The sequence below is a fragment of the Thamnophis elegans genome, chromosome 13 (genome assembly GCF_009769535.1).
Source record: "Thamnophis elegans isolate rThaEle1 chromosome 13, rThaEle1.pri, whole genome shotgun sequence".
Taxonomy (NCBI): Eukaryota; Metazoa; Chordata; class Lepidosauria; order Squamata; family Colubridae; genus Thamnophis; species Thamnophis elegans.
In genome coordinates this window covers 17,507,553-17,530,915 of record NC_045553.1, presented here as the reverse complement: position 1 = coordinate 17,530,915, position 23,363 = coordinate 17,507,553, and the positions used below count along the sequence as shown (strand labels likewise).

Here is a 23,363-nt window from a genome sequence, read left to right as displayed (position 1 = left end):
TCTGACCTGGATTGGTGTCAGCCTCCCGGATACACCTGACTAGGTGAGCTAAATCTACTTTATTGTAGCAGAATCTTGCAAGTCTGAAAATAGAGATTTCCTGCAACTTTTAACTATCTTATCAACTGCAGCAAGTTCTTCCTAAGTTTCTTCCTTTGACCATTAGGCCACTGGGGGCTCCTGCCTCTCTTCTCTGACTGTTCCCTAGGCTGTATCTCTTGACCTCATTCCCAAAGTCATTTATACTCCATTGCAATTGGCCAGATTGTGGTTGGTTAAATGTATTGTGGGACAGCAGTCTCTGAAGGATTTTCAACAAAAAGGGATGGAGCAATATAGGGCAGTAATTAACATACCTGAAGGATCCAATACAGTTTTCTTCAAGGGTTTATAAAGAAAGCTTTGAATAAATGTTCCTGGACAACTGCCAGGTGTTACATAACAGTCTAGGAAATGGGTCAGATAAGGCAGGACAAGAGGAAGGAGGAAAGAATAAAGGGGCCAGGAGGACAGGTAGGGGAAGGAGAGTTACCATGGCAACTGAGTTCTAGGCGATCTGGGAAAAAGCAAAAAGTGAAGGTGGCTGTTAAGAATGTTCCTGATTTTGGCATGGAAACAGGGAATCCTCTGGGGCTGCAGGTGAGGAAGTCTCCCTGGGAAACCAGCCTGAGAAGAGAGAGCAGAGAGTCACAAAGCAGCCCTGTCTGATCCTGGCCAACTCCAGTCCATGAGATGAGCTGAAGGGCTGAAAAAGCAAAGCCCTTCAAAGCGCAGGCACCTTTTTTCTTCCAGGCAAGGCATCCTTTTTTAGCAGTCGCTTGCCTACACGGTACAGTTGTAACTGGTTACCAACGCTCATAAAGAAAGAGGCAGTGTATTATTAATTCCCATAAAGATTATTACAGGAAATTGCAGAAAGAATTGGGAAGTGTGTTGCTCTGTGAAGCAACACAGAGTTAATTTCCAGAACCAGGCAATATTGTTCACAGGACTGCACAAAACATACAAACACATTTTCCAATTTTCCAGAGTTCTTCATAGGAGAAGATACTACAAAAGGCAAGAGGAGGAGGAGGAGAAAGGCAGGTGTTCCAGCCAGAAGGATGGCAATTCAGGATCAGACTTGAGATACAGATTGGCAGTGGAAAGAGTAGCTGCAGGTAAACAGTTGCCCTGAAGATAATAATTCCTAATCTTATCCTGCTAGGAGGCAAAGCCCAGAGGAGAGAGAAACAGAAAAAGACCTTTGAGGTTTTCTTTCTAATTAATTGATTTCTTTTTAACTTTTTAAAATTATTTTTTACATTTTTGTCAGATAATGGACATTTTATACAAGTAACAATAATAGCATTGCTGAAAGAGGGGAAAAAAGTAGAAGTGTAATTGGAGGACAATTCAAAAATAAAATCCTAGACTGAACAACAACACAATTTCCAAGTGAACTGTCCTTGCTCAATCAAAAGTTCAATTAGGAGTCAAATAATAAGGAAAAAGACCACATGGTAAAAAATGTTAATACCAATGAAAAGGAAGGATCTAGTATGTGTTCAACTTATTTTGTTTATGATTATGTCTGCTGTTACAGCAAAATAGTTACATTCTTTATTAAATACAATGGCAAAAGGATTAAGGAAGGCGGAGTTGGGCATATTAAATAACGTAAGTGGATACAAATATAATTTAAAAGACTTAGATATATATATATATATCTTGCGAACAACACGTCATAAATGGTTTCCCTTGCTTCTGACTGGGACCTTTTGGCTAACCTATAGCTTTTCTGAAGGATTCACATCAAGTATTAACCAGGTACAACCCTTCTTAGCCTTCCAGGTGCCATCAAGTTGGGCATATAAGACTATGAATTAGTATGCTATGCAAGACGTATCACATATCTCTGTTAATTCACTTTACAACTTTGACCTTAAAAGGTTTTACAATTATATCCTCATCAAAATTTAGAGCTTGTCAGAGTTCCAGTCAACTAAGGTGTGATGTTTATCAACTGCTGATTTAAGAGGCAAGGCAGAGCTAGGTGCCTTCTTTTTATTGTTCAGACATTATGGGGGGGAGGTTGGTTGTTGCTTATCTTTTTTCAGTTGTTTGGGATTTTTTCTACAAGGGTTCATGAAGCATCAGTCTCACAATTCTATTCTTACTCCTGCCAGGTATATTAATATTCCTACTCCCTCACTTTGGATCCTTAATAAAACTTTAAAAACAAACATCAAACACTGTAACTACAATATGGGAATAACAGGAATGGATTAAAATTTCCAATTTTAATAGATTTGTATGCGCCCAGATCAGTTCCTTGATCTGAATCCTAATTTATAACAATAAAAGAGTTGAAAGGGACCTTGGAGGTCTTCTGATCCAACCCTCTGCAGGATACCCTATATACCATTCTGGACAAATGGCTGTCCAATCTCTTATTGAAAACCTCCAGTGATGGAACACCCACAACTTCTGAAGGCAAGCCGTTCCACTGGTTTCTTGTTTTGTCCGGAAATTTCTCCTTAGTTCTAGGTTGGTTTTCTCCTTGGTTAGTTTCTATTTATTGCTTCTTGTCTTGCCTTCAGGTGCTTTGGAAAACAAGTTGACCCCTTTTGTTTGTGGCAGCCCCTAAAATACTGGAGCACTGCTCTCATATCTCCCCTAGTCCTTCTTTTCACTATACTTTATATGTTTTAGTTTCCAGCCCGCTAATCGTCTTTGTTGCTCTTCTCTGCACTCTTTCCAGAATCTCAACATCTTTTTTATATCGTGGCAACCAAAGATTATGATCCTAATAGTCTAGAAAAGCATGTGTCTTAATGAAGCCTATATATGTTTCAGCAAATAATCGTTACATGGCAATTCAAAATATATAATCCAATCATAATAATTGATCTAAAGTTCATGGTGTTTGTTCAATATTTGTTGTTAATAAGGAGTGGGCAACATTTTGTTTTCTGGAGGCCTCGTTTAATATTTGGAGGAAAGCAAAAAGAGACAATATGAAGGAGACAGACAGGAACTAGAATTCTTGTTTTCTTGGGACTGGAGAGAACATTTGTAAGAGAGGGAGGGCATTTATCTTAAGCAGGGATCTTGTTTTTTATGTTATCTATTTCTTCTGAGTGCAACTACACCGGCTAACCTCAGGGCCTCTGCAGCCAGGCCATCCCTGCCCCGACAACTGCCTCACCTTGCCATGGTGGCTCCAACAGCACCATCCAGCAAGATCCCGCGTGGCCAGTGGGCCACTTCTGCTTGCTTGCAGCCACAATGGAGCAGGAGGCCGAGTGACACGCCAGTGCTGCAGCCACAAGGCGAGGCAGGTGTCGGGGTGTAGAGGGCCCTGAGGTAAGCCTAAGGCAGCTACTTTATGTTCCGCCTAATGAATCTCCCCAGTCTGGCAGCAAATTCCCGGGAACAATACGGTTAAGTCTCCACGAATCCTTTTGTGGTTGCCCACTAAATGCACAGTGACTCCAGGATAGCTCTATGCTCGATCCCTCCTCTCTGCCGGGCTGGATATTTCCCACCCGGATCAGAGAGACTATTGGGACATCTTTGAAAGAGTTGTAAAACTGTTACTAAAACTGACAGAATGTCAATCTCATGCTTTCTGTAGCTTCATTCTATTATTCTAGATACTACATTCTGGAATAGGAAAGAGAAGTCTTGACCTCTGTTCTTTACTCTCCTTCACTTTCCTTCTCCAGATGGTACACATCTCCATACTCTTTTACAAATACTGAAACAGAGCAAACACTACTGAGAGTAGGATGGACTTCATGCTAGTGTACTACTTCTGTTGAAAAAAATAAATGTTTGTTTTTCCCTGAGTTATCAACATGTCAAAATTATTCCCCAGTTGATCAGGAAAGATGGAGTACGCTAGGACAATTCTTGAATGGAAGTCAGGAAGCACTTGTGGAGAACAATGGTAGCAAGAAGCTTCCCAGAAGACAAAAGGAAATCAAATTGATAGGACAGAGAAATGAAGCAATGCGAAGAATATGAATAAAAATGAAGAAATAACACAAAGGCAGAGGATGTCAAGTAGAACTCTCCAGCTGTAGAGCTTCAGGATAGATTCCATCCCTCCGTAGATGGTCTTTCTGGACCCTGAGAAAAGCACAGAGGGTTCTGGAGGCTTGGCAGAAGGGAGGGATTCTTGCCTCGAACTTGAAGAGGAACAGACAGATAGTGGACATCTGAGACTTCCTACTAACTTGAGTCCTCAGCAACCATCTGTTAGAAAGAGAGCATATGAAGAGAGACAGGCTCCCTTCCTGGGCACACAACTGGGATTCTAAAAGCCCACCGACAAATGTTCCCTTCCGCTGATCCCCATGGGAATGGAGGACACAGCTCCAGAGGATCGTGAAGGAGCTGCAGGAAGATACTTTCTTCCCTCCGTTATCTTGACACATGTAGCCCAGAACAGACGGAAATGAATGCTGGAAGTGAACAACTGGCCCTGCAGATGGACTCCGTGGGAACAGTTTGATTTCTTCGGAAACAGGAGGCATTTCTGAGATAAAGGACTCACGACAAGAGAGGGACTGCATCTCCCAAGAACCAAGAAGGATGTGCTTGGAAACGCCTTGCAAACCTGATCCAGGGAGTGGAGTGAGGAGGGGGAAAGCAGTGCAATGCCGAATATTGGGAATCGGATGGGCTGTGAATAGGCAGGCTGCAGAGGCACACGAAGTGTACATCTCTAAAGACAAGCCAAGGATTGCAGGGGCTTTATGCAGATTATGGAAAATAATTCTTTTTGTTGTCTTAATGCAAATGGATAATTACAATTCAGGAGATGCTCCGGAACACACTGAATGGATTGCAAGCATATACAGGTGGCCCTCAGTTTACAACCGTTCAAAGTTACAACAGTGCTGAAAAAAGTGACTTATGACCATTTCTCACACTTACAACTGTTGCAGCATTCCCATCATCATGTGATTCACATTTGGATGCTTGAAAAGTGACTCACTGTCAGCCCTTCTTCATTCAAAAATCAGGAAAGAAAACCACAGGACTCCATTGATAGAAATCAAGTGTACTTTTACTAATTATAAATGAATAGAAGCGAAGCTAAGTGAAGTCTGATTATTTAGGCGCGAAAGCAAATAATATATTATATAATTCATTCCCCTCCCCTTGGCATCTCGTGCACAGTCCAATCATAATTCTCCCAATTGTCAGCTGTGAGATAACTTCGAAAGGCATCACCAGGATGGAATCCTGGTTCCGTTGGCCTTGGTGGGAAAAACTCTTCCTCCACATGCGCAGTAAGGTGGACAGTTCAAACTCTAGAATCTTCCTCCAGCCCAACAATGAGTCCCCTCCCAAATACCATGCCCCCCCTCCCTGTTTCAATGGCAGCCGAAGCAGCAGCAAAGCGGAGGCTGACACTCACATTTATGACGGTTGCAATGTCCTGGAGTCATGTGACACACACACACACACACACACACACCCCTTTTGCAACTTTCTGATAAGCAAAGCCAGTGGGGAAACCAGATTTATCTAACAGCCAGGTCACTCATTTAAGAACTTCCCTAATCCCCATTTAACAAATGTGGTGAGAAAAGTGGTAAAATGGGGCAAAACTCACTCAAAATATTTCTTACTTAGCAACATAAATGTTGGTTGTAGGCCGAGGACTACCTGCAGTTTTTTCACAAGGAACAGACCAACAACGCCAGGTGAAGTGGAGTTACCCATGAAACACAGGCATCCCCTGAGTCCAGGAGTTTCCGCACGGTGTGTGTGTGTTTGTGTGTGTGTTTCCAATCAAGAGTAGTCTATCTCAGTAGGAAGATAAGAGTAAGCCAGAAGCCCAACCCAGTGGAGAAGAACCCTGGTGGCTCAGCACTGAGTTGGCTAACTGGGTCTTATTGGTGTGCTAAGGCTGTACCACTAAAGAACCTGCCCAAGAGCTGCATGGGGATTATCTTCCTTGTAACTGATGCCCATTCCCTTCTAGTGGAACAACCAACAATCATTCTGCTCCATTTTTTACATGGCAGTGAGAGAAGCTGGGAGAGTGGGCAGAAGCTAGCAAGATTCATTTAACAGGCTGCAGTGACTGAAGTGCAGCTTTACCGTCAAGTCAAGCCATGTTCTACACACCGAATGTTGCATTCAGTAGCATTGCATTGTCGGAAGGACACTGACAAACTGGAGCATGTCCAGGTATGATTTGAGGCTGGGAAAGAAAACCTCTATAAATTTCACTAAAAGTGATATTTACCTTGGCAAGATTTGGGTTATTTTTGGTTCATTTCTACTCTGTTTTTCCACATCTCACTGACATATAACTGAACTGAACCCCCCTCTCCACATATCTACTCATCAGAGAAATTATGCCTAGCATGGTCTGGATCATCACCCTCAGCTCAGCAAGGCATTTTAAAAATTAGCAGTACCTTGGCTCTTTTCTAATTTTCTAAAACAGAAGCTGGCAAGGAAAATAGGAGATAAATGATTTCAGTATTCTAGCATATTTGGTTTTGATCTCTCAATCTTTAATTTGTCAGTATGCGCTATAACATGAAGAGTTGTGTTGCTCCTTTCCATGTCTTTTCTTCTACCTGGGAACATAGAATATCATAGAATATCATCAGAGGTGGAAGGGACCCTGGAGGCCTTCTAGTCCAACCTCCTGTTCAAGCAGGAGACCTTAGACCATTTCAGACGAATGGCTGTCTAGTGTCTTCTTAAAAGCCTCCAGTGATGGAGCACCCATCTGGAACTTAAGCCTATCTCCTGGGGTGTTGGCTATTCCTGCCAGCTTGGTGCTGTTTGCAAATGTGATGAGTTCCCCTTCTATCCCCTCATCTAAATCGTTTCTGAAGATATTGAAGAGTCCTGGGCCTAAGACAGAGCCGTGGGGTACCCGACTGCATGCTCCCCTCCATCCAGACGTAGTTCTATTAAGGAATAGATGTTGAGTGCAGTTTGTTAACCAGCTACAAATCCATCTGGTGGAGATACTGTCTAGCCCACATTTTTCAAGCTCATCAAGAAGTAGGTTGTGGTCCATGTTATCAAATGGCTTGATATAATAGTGGGGTGAAGCAAACCATTTATTTTCTAGCTAGCCATGGCTGAAAATGTATTTTTAATTTGTGAGGAGTGGCAAAGGGCATGTGAACGCTTAAGGGAGTGGTGCAAAGCCAACAGCATCTCAAGGGAAGAACTTCACATTAATTTGTTTGTACATCAGTGTAAATTATAATAATCATGTACTACACTATGTTTGCAGCTATAATAAGTGACACAAATATTTCCCACAGGTGCACAGCTCTGCTTTCACCTTCTTAGTGGATGTACAACTAGAAGTGCAGCCTTCCAGATGTGGCTTAGCAGCTGGTTAACCTAGAGGACTCTGTTTCCTTACCGTTGACCAAAACCGCAATGCAGTCTGGCCAATTTCTCTTTTGCTCAGGGAATGTGAAAAACAGTGTGAGCGCTATATTATTCACAAAGCATTTCTGCTAGATTGTCTATAAAAGCTCTTAGATTGTGAATATTCAAGTTTGGCACTTACTGTAAAGAAGGCGCAGCAATAATTTTCTCTGACTCTAAAAAAGAGCAGGCCTCCTTTACCGAACTAAAGCTCCAGTCACAGGAGCTGATTACTTTAGATGAGAATTGGCAGGCATGAGCTGGTGCTCCTCTAGTCAATTTTGGCTGCCTTCCTTTGAATGTGACTACGGTTTTGGAAATAAGGACAAAAACTTACAGTAAAGAGTGTTTCTGGGTCAGGGTCACCTTAATAGTGTGAACAGTGACTTGTCATTCCACATACACTCCAAATGTCCCACAGGTGCTTTTTCAGGAAGCAATGGGACTTCCTTATTTGTTAACAAGAAAGTCCAGTTGCCGCCTGAAAAAGCACCTTTGGGACAACTATAACCTGGATGTCTGAGAATCTCTACAGACTATAATCTCCAAATTTTTTCAGTTAATTACATTTTCTTTGGGGTTTTTGATGCTCTCTGAGCTGGGTGGTTTTCTTACAGGCGTTTTATGAGCAACTAGGTAGCAACTAGTGCTAAAAGGCAGTGGGTTTGCACTGATGATGTTACCTACCTGGGTCATGAAACGTCTGCAAGAAAAATAACCTAGCTCAGAATACCATGGACCCAATAGTTCAACCATGAGCTACAAATATTCTTGATCGTTTTCAGATCTTTTCCACAGATCTCTTCTTACCTATGTGATTCCAGAGCATCTTTATTATATGCAAGAACATTGACTATGCAATGTTGACTGCAGCCAGCTCTCTCTAAACTACCTTAGGACTCAAAATGAAACTCTTTTCTCCCATCATTTGCTGCAAGATGATCTCTCAGAATTAAGCAGCTCTTGTGCCTGCCTCATGCTGCCTGCAATTCCCCACAACTGCATCTCAATTGTGGAGATTTGCATCATTACTGAAATGCATTCTACAACAAAGTGCAATGTGAGGAAATGTGTGAACTTTTTCTCAGTTTCTATGGACACAAAGCTGTATGATGGTCAGAAGTGATTCCAAGAAACCCTGAGCTCTTTCTTCAATTCCTATTTCAGAGCAGGTAAATATCCATTAGGAGGAACGGAAAAAGGAGATGCAAAGTACAGGGAGCAGGCCTGGATGTGTGCATGTGGCCTCTAAGCCTAAATTCTAGGGCTCCCTAGAAAGACAATGTGGCTGAGACAAATGAAATTGAGGCTGTACTGAACTGTTCCCAGAAGTTATCATTTAAAGAAATGTAAACGATATCATTCTCAAAGTCCATAATCAATGAAGGTCTCATACAGTTATAAGCCCCCCGAGTCTCCTTGTGGCAAAATGGGTGGCAAACAAATTTAATAAATAATAATAATACACTGATTGTATAGAGTTGCACTATAGAGTGCCATCAGATGCACCAAGGGATGGCTTTGTCCTTTACTGGGACTTCTCAGACTTATTCTATGGGATTCAGAGCATTTACCAGGAATTGAACTCATGGACCTCACCCTTTGGATGACTATTTGCAGTGCCTTAACTTTGGGTACTATCCTTCTCCTGGAGTTCAGTGGGGTTATCCAGGATGTCTATCAGAAGAGATGGATACTAGAGTGCAGGTCAGATGCATGTTGCTGCTATAGAAAAATTCTATAGCAAGGCAAGATTTTGAAAGACCAAAGAAAATTGACAATAAAGATCAAGTTTAGGAGGGTAAAAACAACAGTCTGAAAACACTTTTATACAGTTGGAGATTTCCATAATTATGTTTGCTCAAATTTCAACCTGATTTTACCATATTTATTCAAAAAAAATTTAACACAGAATTTAAGATGCTTCCTGCCCGCAAGCACACATATATGTGCATGCATGCATGCACACACACGGACACACAAATCCTTCTTCACTGCTTGGTTCCTAAACCTACCTATATTTACAATTGTCAAATTTTACTGAAGCCAACCCTCGACACTTTCCTCATCTCTCTTTCTATATGCGAGTACATATGCATGTCTATGTCTGTCTGTCTGACTATATGTATGCATTTATATCTCTCCCAAGGCCAAACTCCCCACCCAGGATGAAAAATTAATATTTATTAAGTTAATAACTAAAATCAAAATCAGTTTCGTGTAAATGAGAGATCCCATTTGTAGAATTCTTTCCTCAACTGCACCTCTGAAACCAATGTCTCTCCTCTCCTTTGGCAGGAGACTGACACATCTATACCCCAAAAGAGAGGCTGTGCATATTCAGACTCAGCAAGCACAAATAATTAATGAACAAAATGGCTCTGGATAACTCAGTTGCTCTGATAGGCTCCATTTCTGGTAAAGGGAGGTAAAATATGAGATCCTTTAGGTAGGAAGTGTTCTTCCATTCTAGTGGTAAGAAGGAAAAGTCTGATTGATTACAAATGCCAGGAGGTTGATGGTGTCTCTTCTATAATAAGGCCCATAGAGTTTTTGACTTTCCCTGCCACGCCACGCCTAGGCTTGCTAGTTGGCATCTGCAAGGCCGAGCCTCTTCATCCCTGGAGACCCTCTGCTAATTCCTCCTGCGCCCCTTTCGCAGGGAGAGCTTCCCTGGGCAGAAGAGACTTCCCCATCCATACATTCCCCTTGACATCCAGGCAGCCCCCTTCACCCCTTCCCCTGCTGCCCTTGGCTTGCCTTTAGCAGCATCTTTATTATTAAATCCCCCCCCCCATTGATTATCTTTCATCTAAGTAAGTCATCTTGATCTGACAAAACTAGAGCGAAGCTGAAGCTTTTCTCTAAATGCAGCAGGAGGCGAGCCCAGGGAGCCATGCTGTGGCTTTAGAAACTATCCAGCACCGACTGGCATTCAGCAACAGAACAAACTCTCGCAGAAGCCTTCTAAGGAGGCCGTCAAGAAGGACCAAGAAAAGGCTCAGGAACACTTACGGTTTGGTTATCTTCATACAGCTTCAAGTCATATCCACTCAGCTCCACACAGAAAATTATTGCTGTAACCCCCTCAAAACAGTGGATCCACTTTTTGCGCTCGGACCTCTGCCCACCCACATCCACCATTTTGAAAGTCAGCTCTTTGAACGTAAACTTGTTCTCTACAATCCCCGTGGTCATGTCCCGGGAGCGCAAAATGTCCTCCACGGTGGGGATGTAGTCCAAGGCAGCGATCCTGTCTAGGTCGTTCAGGTAGTAGGCGGCATTGTCCTCCAGGTGGTACTCGTTGGACCGGCAGAAGCACTCCTGCACCCCGGGGTCGGCCCAGAGCCTCTTCATGACCCCCAGCAGCTCTGGCGTGATCTCCCCTTTGCTCTCTGCAGGGCCCGTCAAGGCAAAGAGCTGCACAGCATCATAGGCGCGGTCGGGGTTGTGGAACTCAATCTTCAGGGACGCCAGGGCACGGATGATGCGGGTGAGAGAGTCAATGGCGTTGTAAATGATTAAGGGCTTGTACTCCTTGCAAGCTTCCAAATTAAAGCCACCGCTGTGAATGATCTTCATTTGTTTGACAATGGTACTTTTGCCGGAGTTGCTGGTGCCCAGAAGAAGGAGCTTGATTTCCCGCCGCTGCCGTTGACTCTCAGAGCGCAGGTGGCGGTCAATTCTTCGGGACCGCCGCGCTGCCTCTTTCTCCTCTGAACTTTGCCGACATCCCATGGTACAGCAGAGGTGAGCAGGAGAGGCCACCTGAGACTCTCGAAAGAGGAGCTCCGGGAATTGGGTCTCAAGGGACAGACAACCGGGTGGCGGCTGAGAAGTTTCCTCCAAAATGCCCCTCCACCAGCAGCTCAGTCTCTCGCAGCAGGGGTATGGAATTCGAATGCGTCACCAGCAATTACTGGCCACCATCGTAGTGGATCTCAAGGTTCTCTCGCTTGGGGAAAATAAACAGTTGCACATTCCAGTAAGGAAGGGAGTTTCTCTTTCCTACAAAAGAGTCAGATCGCTTTCTCTCCTTGGGCTGCCCTTGTCCTCCTGCATGGCTCTGTCATCCTCTTCTGCACACAAGGAATCTTCTGTATGTTGGCTGGGGAAGCTTCAGCCAGCTATGGATGGTCCAGCTGCTTCTGCAAGTGACCCTCAGGTGCAGACAGAGCCCTGGGGAACCATGAGGCTGCATGCATTTGGCTTCTTGAGCAATTCTTTGGGGCTGGCATCACGTCTGAGCACAGGACTCAGTCGTCCCCACCTGCAAAAGGAAGGCAAAATAAACAAACTCAACTGCTGGCTCTTTTTGTGTTCCTACAGACCTTATTGCCCTCATCCTGCAGTCAAAATTGAAAAGCGGGGTAATTGTGGGAAAGCCCCAAGTGAGGAGAAGAGCATGTATGCTGGGAATCTGTGCTTAGCCCAGCAGGCCTTGCCAGCCTGATCTTTCCACTTGAGGGCAAAGCAGATATGTTATTCATGACCTGAGAGACCGCCTCCTGCCATTTACCTCCCAAAGACCGATAAGATTGCACAGATTGGGCTTCCTCTGGGTGCCATAGGCTGGTCAATGTTGGTTGACGAATCCCCGGGGGAGGGCCTTCTTTGTTGCTGCCCCGGCCCTGTGGAACGATCTCCCCATAGAGATCCAGACCCTCACTACTCTCCCGGCCTTCCGTAAAGCTGCCAAGACCTGGCTGTTCCGGCAGGCCTGGGGCTGTTGATGAGTATCCAGCCCCACGCTAAGCTGTATGCATGATGTGAATTTTTTTTTAATTAACTGTATTCTTATTTTTAATTTTTACATGTCTCCTATTTTGCCTGTAAGCCGCCCAGAGTCCCTAGGGAGTGGGCGGCATACAAATGTCATAAATAAATAAATAAATAATGACCTCCTTCCCTCCTGACCAGCTTTTCTCCAAGAGGAGAGCAGACAGGGGAAGAGGTGGAAGTTGAGTGCTTCTGACTGGCCAAGAGCGCCCTTAGGCATAAGCAAAGCGTTCTTAATATTTGGGCATTCCTGCATTTTTGGCATTTATGAATCACAGATTGGCATTTATAAATCTATGGTTTATAGCATCAGGCTCTGCAACAAGCTGGCAAAAGGACAAACCCTCATGGTCCTGATGCTTTTTCCACCATGTAAAAACTAGGCAAGGACAATGCAACCAGCATCTCTGCTAGAGTGGCCGAATGTGAGGAGCAGGAGATTGTGACTTTTAAAGAGGAAGATCTTAAGCTCTGTGAAAGGCTTGGCAGTCAGCAGAAATAGCCTGCAGAGCTGCATTCTAACCACTGTGCCACCACAGCTCTTAAGACTTCGATACCATCCCATAGTCATTTAAAGCTCTCTAAGCAGTTTACAGAGTCAGCACGTGGCCCCCAACAACCTGGCTCCTCATTTTACCCACCTCGGAAGGATGATAGGCCAAGTCAATGCTGAACCCCATCAGGATCAGACTCCAAGCTGTGGGCAGAGTCAGCCTGCAATACTGCATTCTAACCACTGCACCACCACCACTCCTTATGGAGACATGGGGGCTGATGCCCGTCTCCCTCTTATGGAGGGGCAACTGCCTCTGCATGCCAACCAATTTCACAAAATTAATGAGCCAATTTCAAATTCCATGGAATAGGAGTGAAAAAATTAAGGTTGAATCAATGGGGGGAATGTTTGTATAAGACACGAACTACGCCATACGCTTGGTTGGGATTTAGCAAGATCAAACTACAGAATGTAAAGATTTTAACTTGGAAGGCCATCCAACCCATTCCTCCAGCATCCCCAACAAAGGGCCACCCAGAGCCCTCTGTCAGAAAGGCATCATCACCTTTTATCAGCCCTCCTAGCTAAAGCAGGCAGGAAACCCTCCCAGGTGAGCTAAGGCTACATACTTTACTGTAAGACTACATGAAGAAAATCTTGCAAGTCGGAAGATACAAACTTCCCTCTGCCACAAAAGTACTTGATCCATTCATGCAGATCCATTTCTAAGTTTTCTTTGTCTGTCTGTTTAGCTCCTGGGGACTCCTCTCTCTCTCTTGCCTGGTTGCTTCCTAGGCAACTCCTCTTCCCCTCCCCAAGATCACCCACACAATCCATTACACACCCACACACCTGTTCCATATTGAACAGCTCAGGTAGGAATTATTTTCTGAAAGTAAATCTGAAAACAAAATCTACTTCTGTGTAGTTTAAATCCATCATCCAATATTCTGCAAGAACTTAGAAGAATCTGCTCTGCTCAAGGCCACTGTTGGTCTTCTCCCAATGACACCTATAGAATGCCTCCATCCTTTCCCCCCTTCCGGTTCCTGTATCATTTTGGTGGTCTCTTCTGGATACCCTCCAGTGGGGAGAGTGTTCCTCCACAAGTGAACTGTGCACAGCATACTAAGTACAGCCTGACCAAGGCAGAGCAGAGAAGAACTAGGACTTCCCTTGATCTTAGAACAGAATAATAGAAAAATGGGGTTGGAAGGGAGCCAGGACTACATGGGTTATCACTGGGGCTGTGTCACCCAGGTGATTCACCATGGATTGCTGCCAAGATGGCTCCCTCAGCCTGTATTCACCTCTGTGGTTATTGCCAGCCAGCTGAAGGACTTTCCCTCTAAGCCTGTTGAATGTGTCTTGCCATCTCTTCCCATTGTTTGTGCTTCTCCAGACCCTCCTGAATATTTATACCATCCTAGAGTATTGTGCTGCATCTATCTTCGTGTCAGCAGCAATTTTTGCAATATTTTCTAAGTGTTGACTCCTGGCAACTATCCAGGCAAATCCCTGCAGTTTTCTTGGCAAGGTTTTTTTGGAAGTGGTTTGCCATTTCCTTCTTCCTAAGAGAGAGACTGGCCCAAGGTCACTCAACTGGCTTTGTGCCTAAGGCAGGACTAGAACTCACAGTTCCACCCACCCACCCTCATTTGGGTACCCCCTAGTGAGGGATGTCACCAAACTGACCCTTCATCCCTCACTAGACGGTAAGCATCAAAGCGCCTAGAAGGGAGCCTAGTTGCACCCCACACCCCGTTTCCTCCAGCCTGACCCAGAGCCCTGGGCATGCTGGGTGCCCCTGTCTCCATGCCCTTCCAAAGGGAGTCCTTCAAGTCCGTGCTTTGTCTTTTGTTTTACCAGAGTCTCGGAGAATCTGCCAGATGTTTCCTGGGTTCATTCCCACAGTCAACTACACCGATTCTGCTACTAAAAAATAGGCCTGTTGAACCACTCAATGATCCCCGCTGCGTTCCTGCTGGCATTGGTACCACGGTGATACTGATCCATGGTCAGCCAGCTCCTCTTTGCCCCCTTTCTGAAGAGAAGAACCAAAGCTGCCAAATCACCCAGCATTGCACCATCCGCCATCATGTGTGAAACACACCCACACACCCCACGTGTATGTTATAAATCCTGGCTTGTAGTTAATGGCAAAGTATGAATAATGCCATTTAATAAATCCTGGTTAAAACTAGGGTGCTCAAAATGGGCTTCCTTGCAGCCCCTGAGATCTTTGGGTGTGGACCAGTGCCCCTACTAAAATGCCCCCCAGAATATACAGAATAAAACTGCAAATAGATTTAATTCATATCAACCCCATTTTCACACCACCCACTTACAATAGTTCATTTAGTGACCAGTGATTCACTTGGCAAGTTGTTCATACATATGACGGTCGCAGTATCTTGGAGTCACGAGATCCCCTTTTGTGACCTTCTGACCGGCAAAGTCAATGGGGAAGCCAGATTCATTTAACAATCAGATTACTAACTTAACAACTGCAGTGATTCACTTAACAACTGTGGCAAGGAAGGTCGTAAAATGGGGCAAATTTTACTTAACAAAGATCTCACTTAAGAACATAAATTTTAGGCTCAATTGTGGTTGTAAGTCAAGGATTATTGACTTGACTTGTATTCAGAATCACTGCACTGAAAACATTAGACTTGGTCACCTGAAGCACAGTTCAGGCTGATCTATCACTATTGCCACATACAGCAGGGGTCCCCAACCCCAGGGCTTCCAGTGCTGAAGCTCCCACGCCTTCTGAAGGCAACTTCTGTTCCATGGATTGATTGTTTTCGCTGTCAGAAAATTTCTTCTTATTTCTAGGTTGAATCTCTCTTGAGGGCAGGACAAAAGTGACTAGATGAAACTTATTCAAGGAGAGATCCAGCCTAGAAACAAGGAGAGAAATCCTGACAGCTGTAGCCAGTGGAACAGTTTGCCTCTAGAAGTTATACGTCCTCCATCACTGGAGATTTTTAAGAGACTGGACAGCCATTGGTCTGTAATAATGTAGGGTCTCTTGCTTAAGCAGCGGGTTGGACTAGAAAACCTCCAAGGTCCTTTCCTACCCTATTAGTCTATGTTTTATCTTTGAACCACTTCCCAATATTGAAAACCAACAGAGAAAGATTCTGCAAAGATCCTTGGTGGCACAGTGGTTAGAATGCAGCATTGCAGGCTGACTCTGCCCACTGCCAGGAGTTCAATCCTAACCAGCTCAAAGTTGACTCAGCTTTGCATCCTTCTGAGGACAGCAAAATGAAGCCTCAGATTGTTGGGGACAAAATGCTGACATTGTAAACCACTCAGAAAGTGTTGTGAATCACTATGAGGCAGTATATAAATCTAAGTCCTATTGCTATATTCATTTAAAAGATGTTTGCTAAACCTAAGATTACAAATAAATATAACTTTTACAAATTATTAGCTTCAAAGAAAAACAAAATAATCCATGGAAGATACTTTTTTATGTTGTTTGCTTATTTATTTATTGAATGAATATCCTGCAAAGCTTCCAAAGGCTTGTTAAAACAAGAAAAAAATGACTACATCCTAAAAATAACCACCAACATTATAGCAAAACAAGAAAAAAGTAAGAAATAGAAAGCAAAGTAAGTGTTGGTACAGCAGGCAACCATCACCTGAAGCTAGTTGTTAATGACCCCACCCACACCCCGAAAATTTCCAGGCAGGGGCAGACAAGTAAGGCATTCCTCCTCAGAGAAAAATTCCCCAGCACCAGCCCCGTCATCAAGAAGCAGCACATCAGGCCACTATATTTCAGGTCAGGTGCAATTTCTGAGTAGTTTTTAAAGAAAGTCCTGTATAAGGCTCTGGGCAGGATACCTGGGCATGGGGGAAGGAAGTTGGGAAGGACTATAGCCAGGTCACATAAGGTCAAGTTCCTCTCCATCTGCCCTATTCCCAAACAGCATTGTTTTCTCATTTCTGCAATGTACATTCCCTGCACAATGCAGAATAGGCTTAGCAAAGTGCTCAAGACCCTCAGCAAAGCTTCCAGAATTCCCCCTTGAGGGGCAGGGCCTGCACTTGCTCTCATCTGCTGGGTTCTCCAGTTCCCTCGAGGGGCCTCAGGAAGGGTCCCAGCCGCAGCCACTGGTACAGCAGGGCCTTTCATCTGGAGGAGCAACATTAGTTACTCCATCCTTTTACTTTCAAGACATTGAAGTAAGCAGAATTTGCTCAGAACCTGTGCTCCAGTGGCAGGCACTTCTTCATAGGATCAGAAATTGCTCTATTTATTTATTCATGATGAACCAATCTTTTATATCACTTCAATCACAAGTGACTCTAAGTAGTGAATATTCACTCTGAGTATGAACACTAGCACTAATGTAGTTTGGTAATGAAATGTCTGCAAGAAAACAACCAAGCTCAGAGAGCACCAAGGACCCCCTCATAGCGGACAGTTTTTTATGTATCATTAAGTGTGTAAGTAGTTAATAATAAAGAGAAAAGGTGTGAAAACTGAAGGAATCAAGATGCTCTATGGAAATAACATCAAGAGTCTGGATGAAGACAATCATTGCAAGTATCAAGGTATCCTTCAAGCTGATTTCATCAAGCTCACTGAAGTCAAGAAGAAGGTTAAAAGTGAAAATGAAGATCTTCAGTCCAAACACAGTGGAGGAAATGCCACTAAGGCAATTAACAGATGAGCAATTCCAGTCATTAAATACACAGCTGGAAGAGTGGACTGGACTCAAGCAGAACTAAAAGGCTTGGATAAGAAAACCAGAAAAATAATGGAAATGAATCATGCCCTTTATCAATGCAGCAATGTTGACAGACTCTACTTACCAAGGAAAATAGGAGTGTGGGAATGTTGCAAGTATGTCAGATGGCTCGAAGAATATCTGAAGGACAAAAAAGATGTACTAAAGCTAGTATACCAGGAAAGTTTACTAAGTAGTGGAGAAACCAAACGGAGGAGGAGCCAAGGTGGCGCAGTGGTTAGGGTGCAGTACTGCAGGCCACTTCAGCTGACTGTTATCTGCAGTTCAGCGGTTCTAATCTCACCGGCTGAAGGTTGACTCAGCCTTCCATCCTTCCGAGGTGGGTAAAATGAGGACCCAGACCGTGGGGGCAATATGCTGACTCTGTAAACCGCTTAGAGAGGGCTGAAAGCCCTATGAAGCGGTATATAAGTCTAACTGCTATTGCTATTGCTATAAACTGCCTACATATGAAAGACTAAATAAATAATGAAAATGAGAAATGGCAAGGCAAACTACCAGTATGTCAGAGCATTAAAAATAGCAAACAAAGCAGATAACAGGACCTGACAATAGCTAAGAGCCGGAAAGTTGAAGAAAAAGACAGAGGGACTAATTTTGGCTACCCAAGACCAAGCCTTAAGAACAAACACATGGAAAGCCTGAATTGAGAAGAAAGCAACAGATAGAAGCAATGCCTCTGCAAAGAAGCTAAAGAAACAGTGGATCACCTGGTTAGCTGCTACAAGAAGATTGCCCAGACTGACTACAAGCAACGGCATGGCAAAGTGGCAACCATGGTGCATTGGAAGATCTGCAAGAAATACCATTTGCTTGCAAGCGAGAACTGGTGGGACCATAAAATAGAAAAGTCATAAAAAATGAAGAAATTGAAGTGCTCTGGGACTTTAGAATTCAAACAGACAGATACCTGCTACATAACATCTCAGATGTAACAATTGTTGATCAGAAAGACAAAGAAGTCTGGATAGTGGTGGACATGGCAGTGCCTGGAGATGGCAGAACAAAAGAAAAAGAATTGGGGAAAGCACGAAATACAAAGACCTGCAAAGAGAAGTAGAACTAATAGGTGTCTTGGGGGCAATCCCAAAACCACTGGAGCACCACTTGAACAATAATCCCCATCCGTCAATTGCAAAAGATAGCTTGACTTCGAACAGCTTCCCTTAGGGGTGTCCAACACACTAGCAATGCAGCCCCACAAGATAATAAAAAACATAAAGAACACAGTGAATTCTAGCTCCACCTTAGTCACAAAAGCCAGCTTTGGGCGGATCACTCTCAGCGAATCCACCTTGCAGGGTTCTTTTTGTGTGGAAAATAGGAGAATGAAGATATATTGGATATGTTCACTGCCTCGAGGTATTTATAAAAGGAATAAAGGTGGAATAAAAAGGTTTTTTTAAATGCCTATAAAACAAACAGCTGCAGTTAACTTGTTCAAACAATAGTCCTATTCCCTGAAGGTCTTTGAGAATTTAAAAAAAAAACAACACACTTGGAGAGATCCTAAGGGAAGGGGTGAAACTGATTTATAGAAGAGGAACTCTTACAGAAAAGGTTTTCTGCTCTGCAAAGCAGGGGAAATGCCATCCCTTCCGCGACTGTCTTACCCCACTGGGATTGGCCAGTCCCACTTGTGCCAGCAGAGGAGCCCTGCTGCAGGTCCCATCAGCCCCATTATTCCAGCCAGTGGGGTCCAGGAGGAGGGCCTTCTCTGCTGTGGCTCCTGCCCTCTGGAACATTATGCCGCGATTTGAGGTTGGCCCCAACCCTACTATCTTTTTGTAAGGCCTAAAGATGTGGCTGTGCCAGTTAGCTTGGGGCAATAGTGGGGGATCAGTGCAATAGAAGTGGTTGATCGAGTAACAACAGATCCAACCTCCCCCCACCTCTGCCCCTGTCCTTGCTTTCAATGTCTTTTTATGTTTTAATTGTACATGTAAGTGTAAGCCGCGTGTAAGGGAGTGTAAGGGAGGGAGGAATGGAAAGAAAGAAAGAATGAAAAGGGAAGGAGGGAGGAATGGAAAGAAAGAAAGAAGAAAAGGGAGAGAGGAATGGAAAGAAAGAAAGAAAGAAAGAAAGAAAGAAAAGGGAGAGAGGAATGGAAAGAAAGAAAGGGAGGGGGAATGGAAAGAAAGAAAGAAAGAAAAGGGAGGGAGGGAGGAATAGAAAGAAAGAAAGAAGAAAAGGGAGGGAGGAATGGAAAGAAAGAAAAGGGAGGGAGGAATGGAAAGAAAGAAAGAAGAAAAGGGAGAGGGGAATGGAAAGAAAGAAAGGGAGGGGGAAATGGAAAGAACGAAGAAAAGGGAAGGAATGGAAAGAAAGAAAGAAAAGGGAGGGAGGGAGGAATGGAAAGAAAGAAAGAAAGAAAAAATGAAAAACCACTGAGATAGATAGATGATAGGTAATTAGGTAGGCATGGATGAATAGATGATAGACAGATAGATAGATAGATAGATAGATAGATAGATAGATAGATAGATAGATAGATAGATAGATAGATAGATAGATAGATAGATGATAGAATCTGCCTTACAAAAATGCTAGCTTTTCCCAGGTATGAACAATTCCTATTTTACTTCCCATTTCCAGCAGCAAACACTTCACATAGAATAATATATAAAGCACCTTCTTCGCTAACTAGAAACACACAGATCTGTATTTAAATATAGCCCGGGTACCAAGCTGGTGTCATGCCACCTTCCTCTCAAAGTAGGGCACTCAGCCGGATCCTCCTGAGGAATTGGACGTATCAGCAGTTAGCTCAGCTCATCCTAATCCTCCCACCCAGACCCAGAATTGTCATTTCACCCTAAGGTGTGAGTTTTGTGAAAGAAAGAGAAGCCAGATTCTGTGTGTAACAGGAGTGTTACTTCTTACAACTCCAGGCTGCTATTGTGGCCCACCAGCAACCGGCAGAGCTGGCGGCAGACTTGGACAGTGAGGAGGTTGGGGAGGAACATGGGCCAGTCCTGGGGACAGTTCTGATGAGTGCTCTGCGTCAGAGGCAGAGAGGGGGACAGGGCCGTCTTCGGAATTGGAGATAAGTGGGGCAGAAGAACAGCTGGAGCCTATTCCTGATGTGCGCAGAGCTGTCAGGAGAAAGGATAGGGGTCGACTCGGGAGTAAAGGCACAAGTGGATGCTGAATGGCCCCTCCCATAGGGAATAAATAAGAGCAAAAGAGGAGCGGTGTTTGCAGGAGACAGTTAGTTTGTTTAATATTGTGAAGATTTGCTTATCGGAGTTCGTGCCTCACAGAGACTCCTTGCCAAGTACTTCATTGTACAGCATTGCGCCTGGAAGCTCTCAGCCTGGCAACTATCCAAGGACTGATAAGGTCTGTTGTTGCAGTTCACCCTTGAAAGGCTTATTGCCAATGTGGGAATGCTAGAAATTCACATTAGCCAATTAAAAAGGGGTTTTTTGGGGACAAGGAGTCTATTTCATGATTTGGTGCAGCCTAGGTCAGAACTTTGGCCAAGTAATGTGAAGGAAGGACTCCCTGGAAAAGAGCCTCATGCTGGGAATGATTGAGGGCAAGAGAACAAGGGGACGACAGAGAACAATGTGGCTGGCTGGAGTCACTGAAGCAGTCGGTGTGAGCTTCAATGGACTCCAGAGGATGGGAGAGGACAGGAAGGTCTAGAGGAACATTGTCCATGGGGTCGCGATGGGTCGGACACAACTTTGCAACTGACAACAACAGGTCAGAACAGCCGCATCTGATCCAACCTCATGAAGATCCCCCAGCAACAGGGACAAAGGCCATCACTTCACCTTTCTACTTTGACTTATTTATCCTTAAAAAGCCAAGTGTTATAATTGTCAAAGAGAAAATACAAAATACTAATGCAAAGTTTAAAACAGTGAAGTAAAAAATAATAACAAAGAAAGTAACAGTAATTATAAAAGGGTTTTTAAAAAAAATAGATATTTGACTTAGATCAGGGGTGTCAAACTCGCATCGTCACACAGGGTCATGTGACGTATCGGGACATTTCCCCCCTTCGTTAAACTGGGTGGGGGCAGGGCCAGCAAGTGATGCATCTGGCCTGCGGGCCGCAAGTTTGACAGCCTTGACTTAGATGCTCCCCATCCCCAAATTGACTCTGGCAACTCATAGCATAACCAAATAACAGATGGCTAGAATGGTCCTCATAGCAGCTCTGCAGATGAACCTGTTTATCTAAGCAGGGACCAGGCCACCGTAAAATGGGCTGCCAGGTAACCACCGTTGGGTACAATAAGAGTGGAGAAGTGTTTATGTTTTATCACTCTTATCACCATGGTGTGGTCCCAAATACCAGGTCTTATCAGACTCATCTAGTCTTCCTCCATCAACCCATCAGGCAGTTCATCTCATGGAGCTCCTCTGGAAACCAAAGTTGGCACAGGAGAAGCCAGATGGGGGCGATTCAGGACTCATTCCAGACTGTGACTCAGCCAAGTCACCCACCAGATTCTCAGGAAAGTGTCCCTCTGGAGATCCACAGGGATCACCCATGGCCTAGAATGGGTTCATTGCCTCATTTCCTTGAGCTGGAAGGCAATCAGAGACTGATCCGCATGGCAATTGACTGGTGTTAACACCCTCTACTAGCAGATCAGGCCATAACATCCCAAGGCCAAAATCAGTAATTCAGCCAAACAAATAAGGGATGGGGGGTAGTCAATAATACTATCCCACAATTTATCCTATCATTTTTTAGAACTTTCAAAAATTCATTCATATCAAATAGTTTTCTAGAGCTTCCTTACCAAATTCTTCTCATGCGTGCCCAAATTTCAGGTGTTTTACACAGCTTGGTTTCTAGAAATTCTAACTTGGCTTCCATTTTGTTTACTTTTGTCTGGAGAGATCTTTGCATAAAGATTCCTCTGAATTTTCATCCTTTAAACTTTCTTCTGAAATTCAAATTGTAAGTCTATAATATCTATCAACTATTTATTTCTGGAAAATACTGGAATTTACTTTAATTTCCTGTTGTGTTTATTGAAATGATTTAGAAAAATTACCTTTCAGAACTTGCATCTCTTGCTCAGAATTGTGGAAAACAAATTAAGGAATCCTGCTGGTATTTTCCTATCTTAGAAAAGTCCTTTGCTTTCTGTTAGTCATTTTTGAAAAATAACAAAGCAATTTGAAAAGATCATTGATATATAACACCGAATAGGAAACAATCCTGTGTGAGAAACATACATAAAGAAAGTTCTCATGGAATTAGAGGAATAAATTTGCAATGATTTGGGGTTCAAATCACTGATCCAGATTCAGCTGGATCACTGATCCAGATTCAGCTGGATCTGCTAAAAAAATTCTCAACAAGGATGCAAAAGTTTTATTACTGTCTACAAAACTCCAAGCCTGCAACTATAATTCAGTCCCTTTCACTTCTCTGATTTCTTGGGCCTAACAGATAACAGTTTCCAAATGGAATAAGTTTAAATATGCAAACATATCCAAAAGTGCTGCTTAGGGAAGCTAATTTGCAATCACATTCTTATCTCCCACCTAGTAAAAATAAAACTGCTTATCTTTGCTCTATCTGCTCCCGCCCCCACTCAAAACATCTTTGTTTGCCATTTTCAAGGTGCAAACAAAGTGCAATGTTACACTCCACCGACTTTCCTATCTCCAATGTTAATTTGATTTTTCTCTGTGATAAAACATTGCTGTGATGAATCAATTTTAGACCCACTTTCTAGGTAACCTGAAGGGACAGGCAGGCAGCAGATCCAGAGATTTTTGTCTGAAAGGGAGCTCCAGTTCATCTTCCTTAAAGCCAGAAACCGGTCACACTGAATAAGCAAATGTCCACGTGGGGCCAGTCCAGCCAAGGCCGTTTCTCAGACAGCTCTTTCAGCAGTACTTCGTTCTGCCCAAAGGGCCCACATTCACAC

The 23,363-nt window shown here is 43.7% G+C and overlaps 2 protein-coding genes across 2 annotated transcripts in view; one reads left to right on the top strand and one right to left on the bottom strand.

Moving 5' to 3' along the window:
• The window catches only part of GNAZ (G protein subunit alpha z), a 63,628-nt gene that overhangs the window by 33,503 nt on the left and 6,762 nt on the right, over positions 1-23,363 (bottom strand). The window contains exon 2 of the mRNA XM_032229500.1: positions 10,423-11,677. Coding sequence (XP_032085391.1) covers positions 10,423-11,145 — 723 coding nt within the window. The 5' untranslated portion in view covers positions 11,146-11,677. The remainder of the gene's footprint in view (positions 1-10,422; positions 11,678-23,363) is intronic.
• RSPH14 (radial spoke head 14 homolog) overlaps positions 17,203-23,363 on the top strand; it is a 40,823-nt gene continuing 34,662 nt past the window's right edge. The window contains exon 1 of the mRNA XM_032229446.1: positions 17,203-17,344. Coding sequence (XP_032085337.1) covers positions 17,203-17,344 — 142 coding nt within the window. The remainder of the gene's footprint in view (positions 17,345-23,363) is intronic.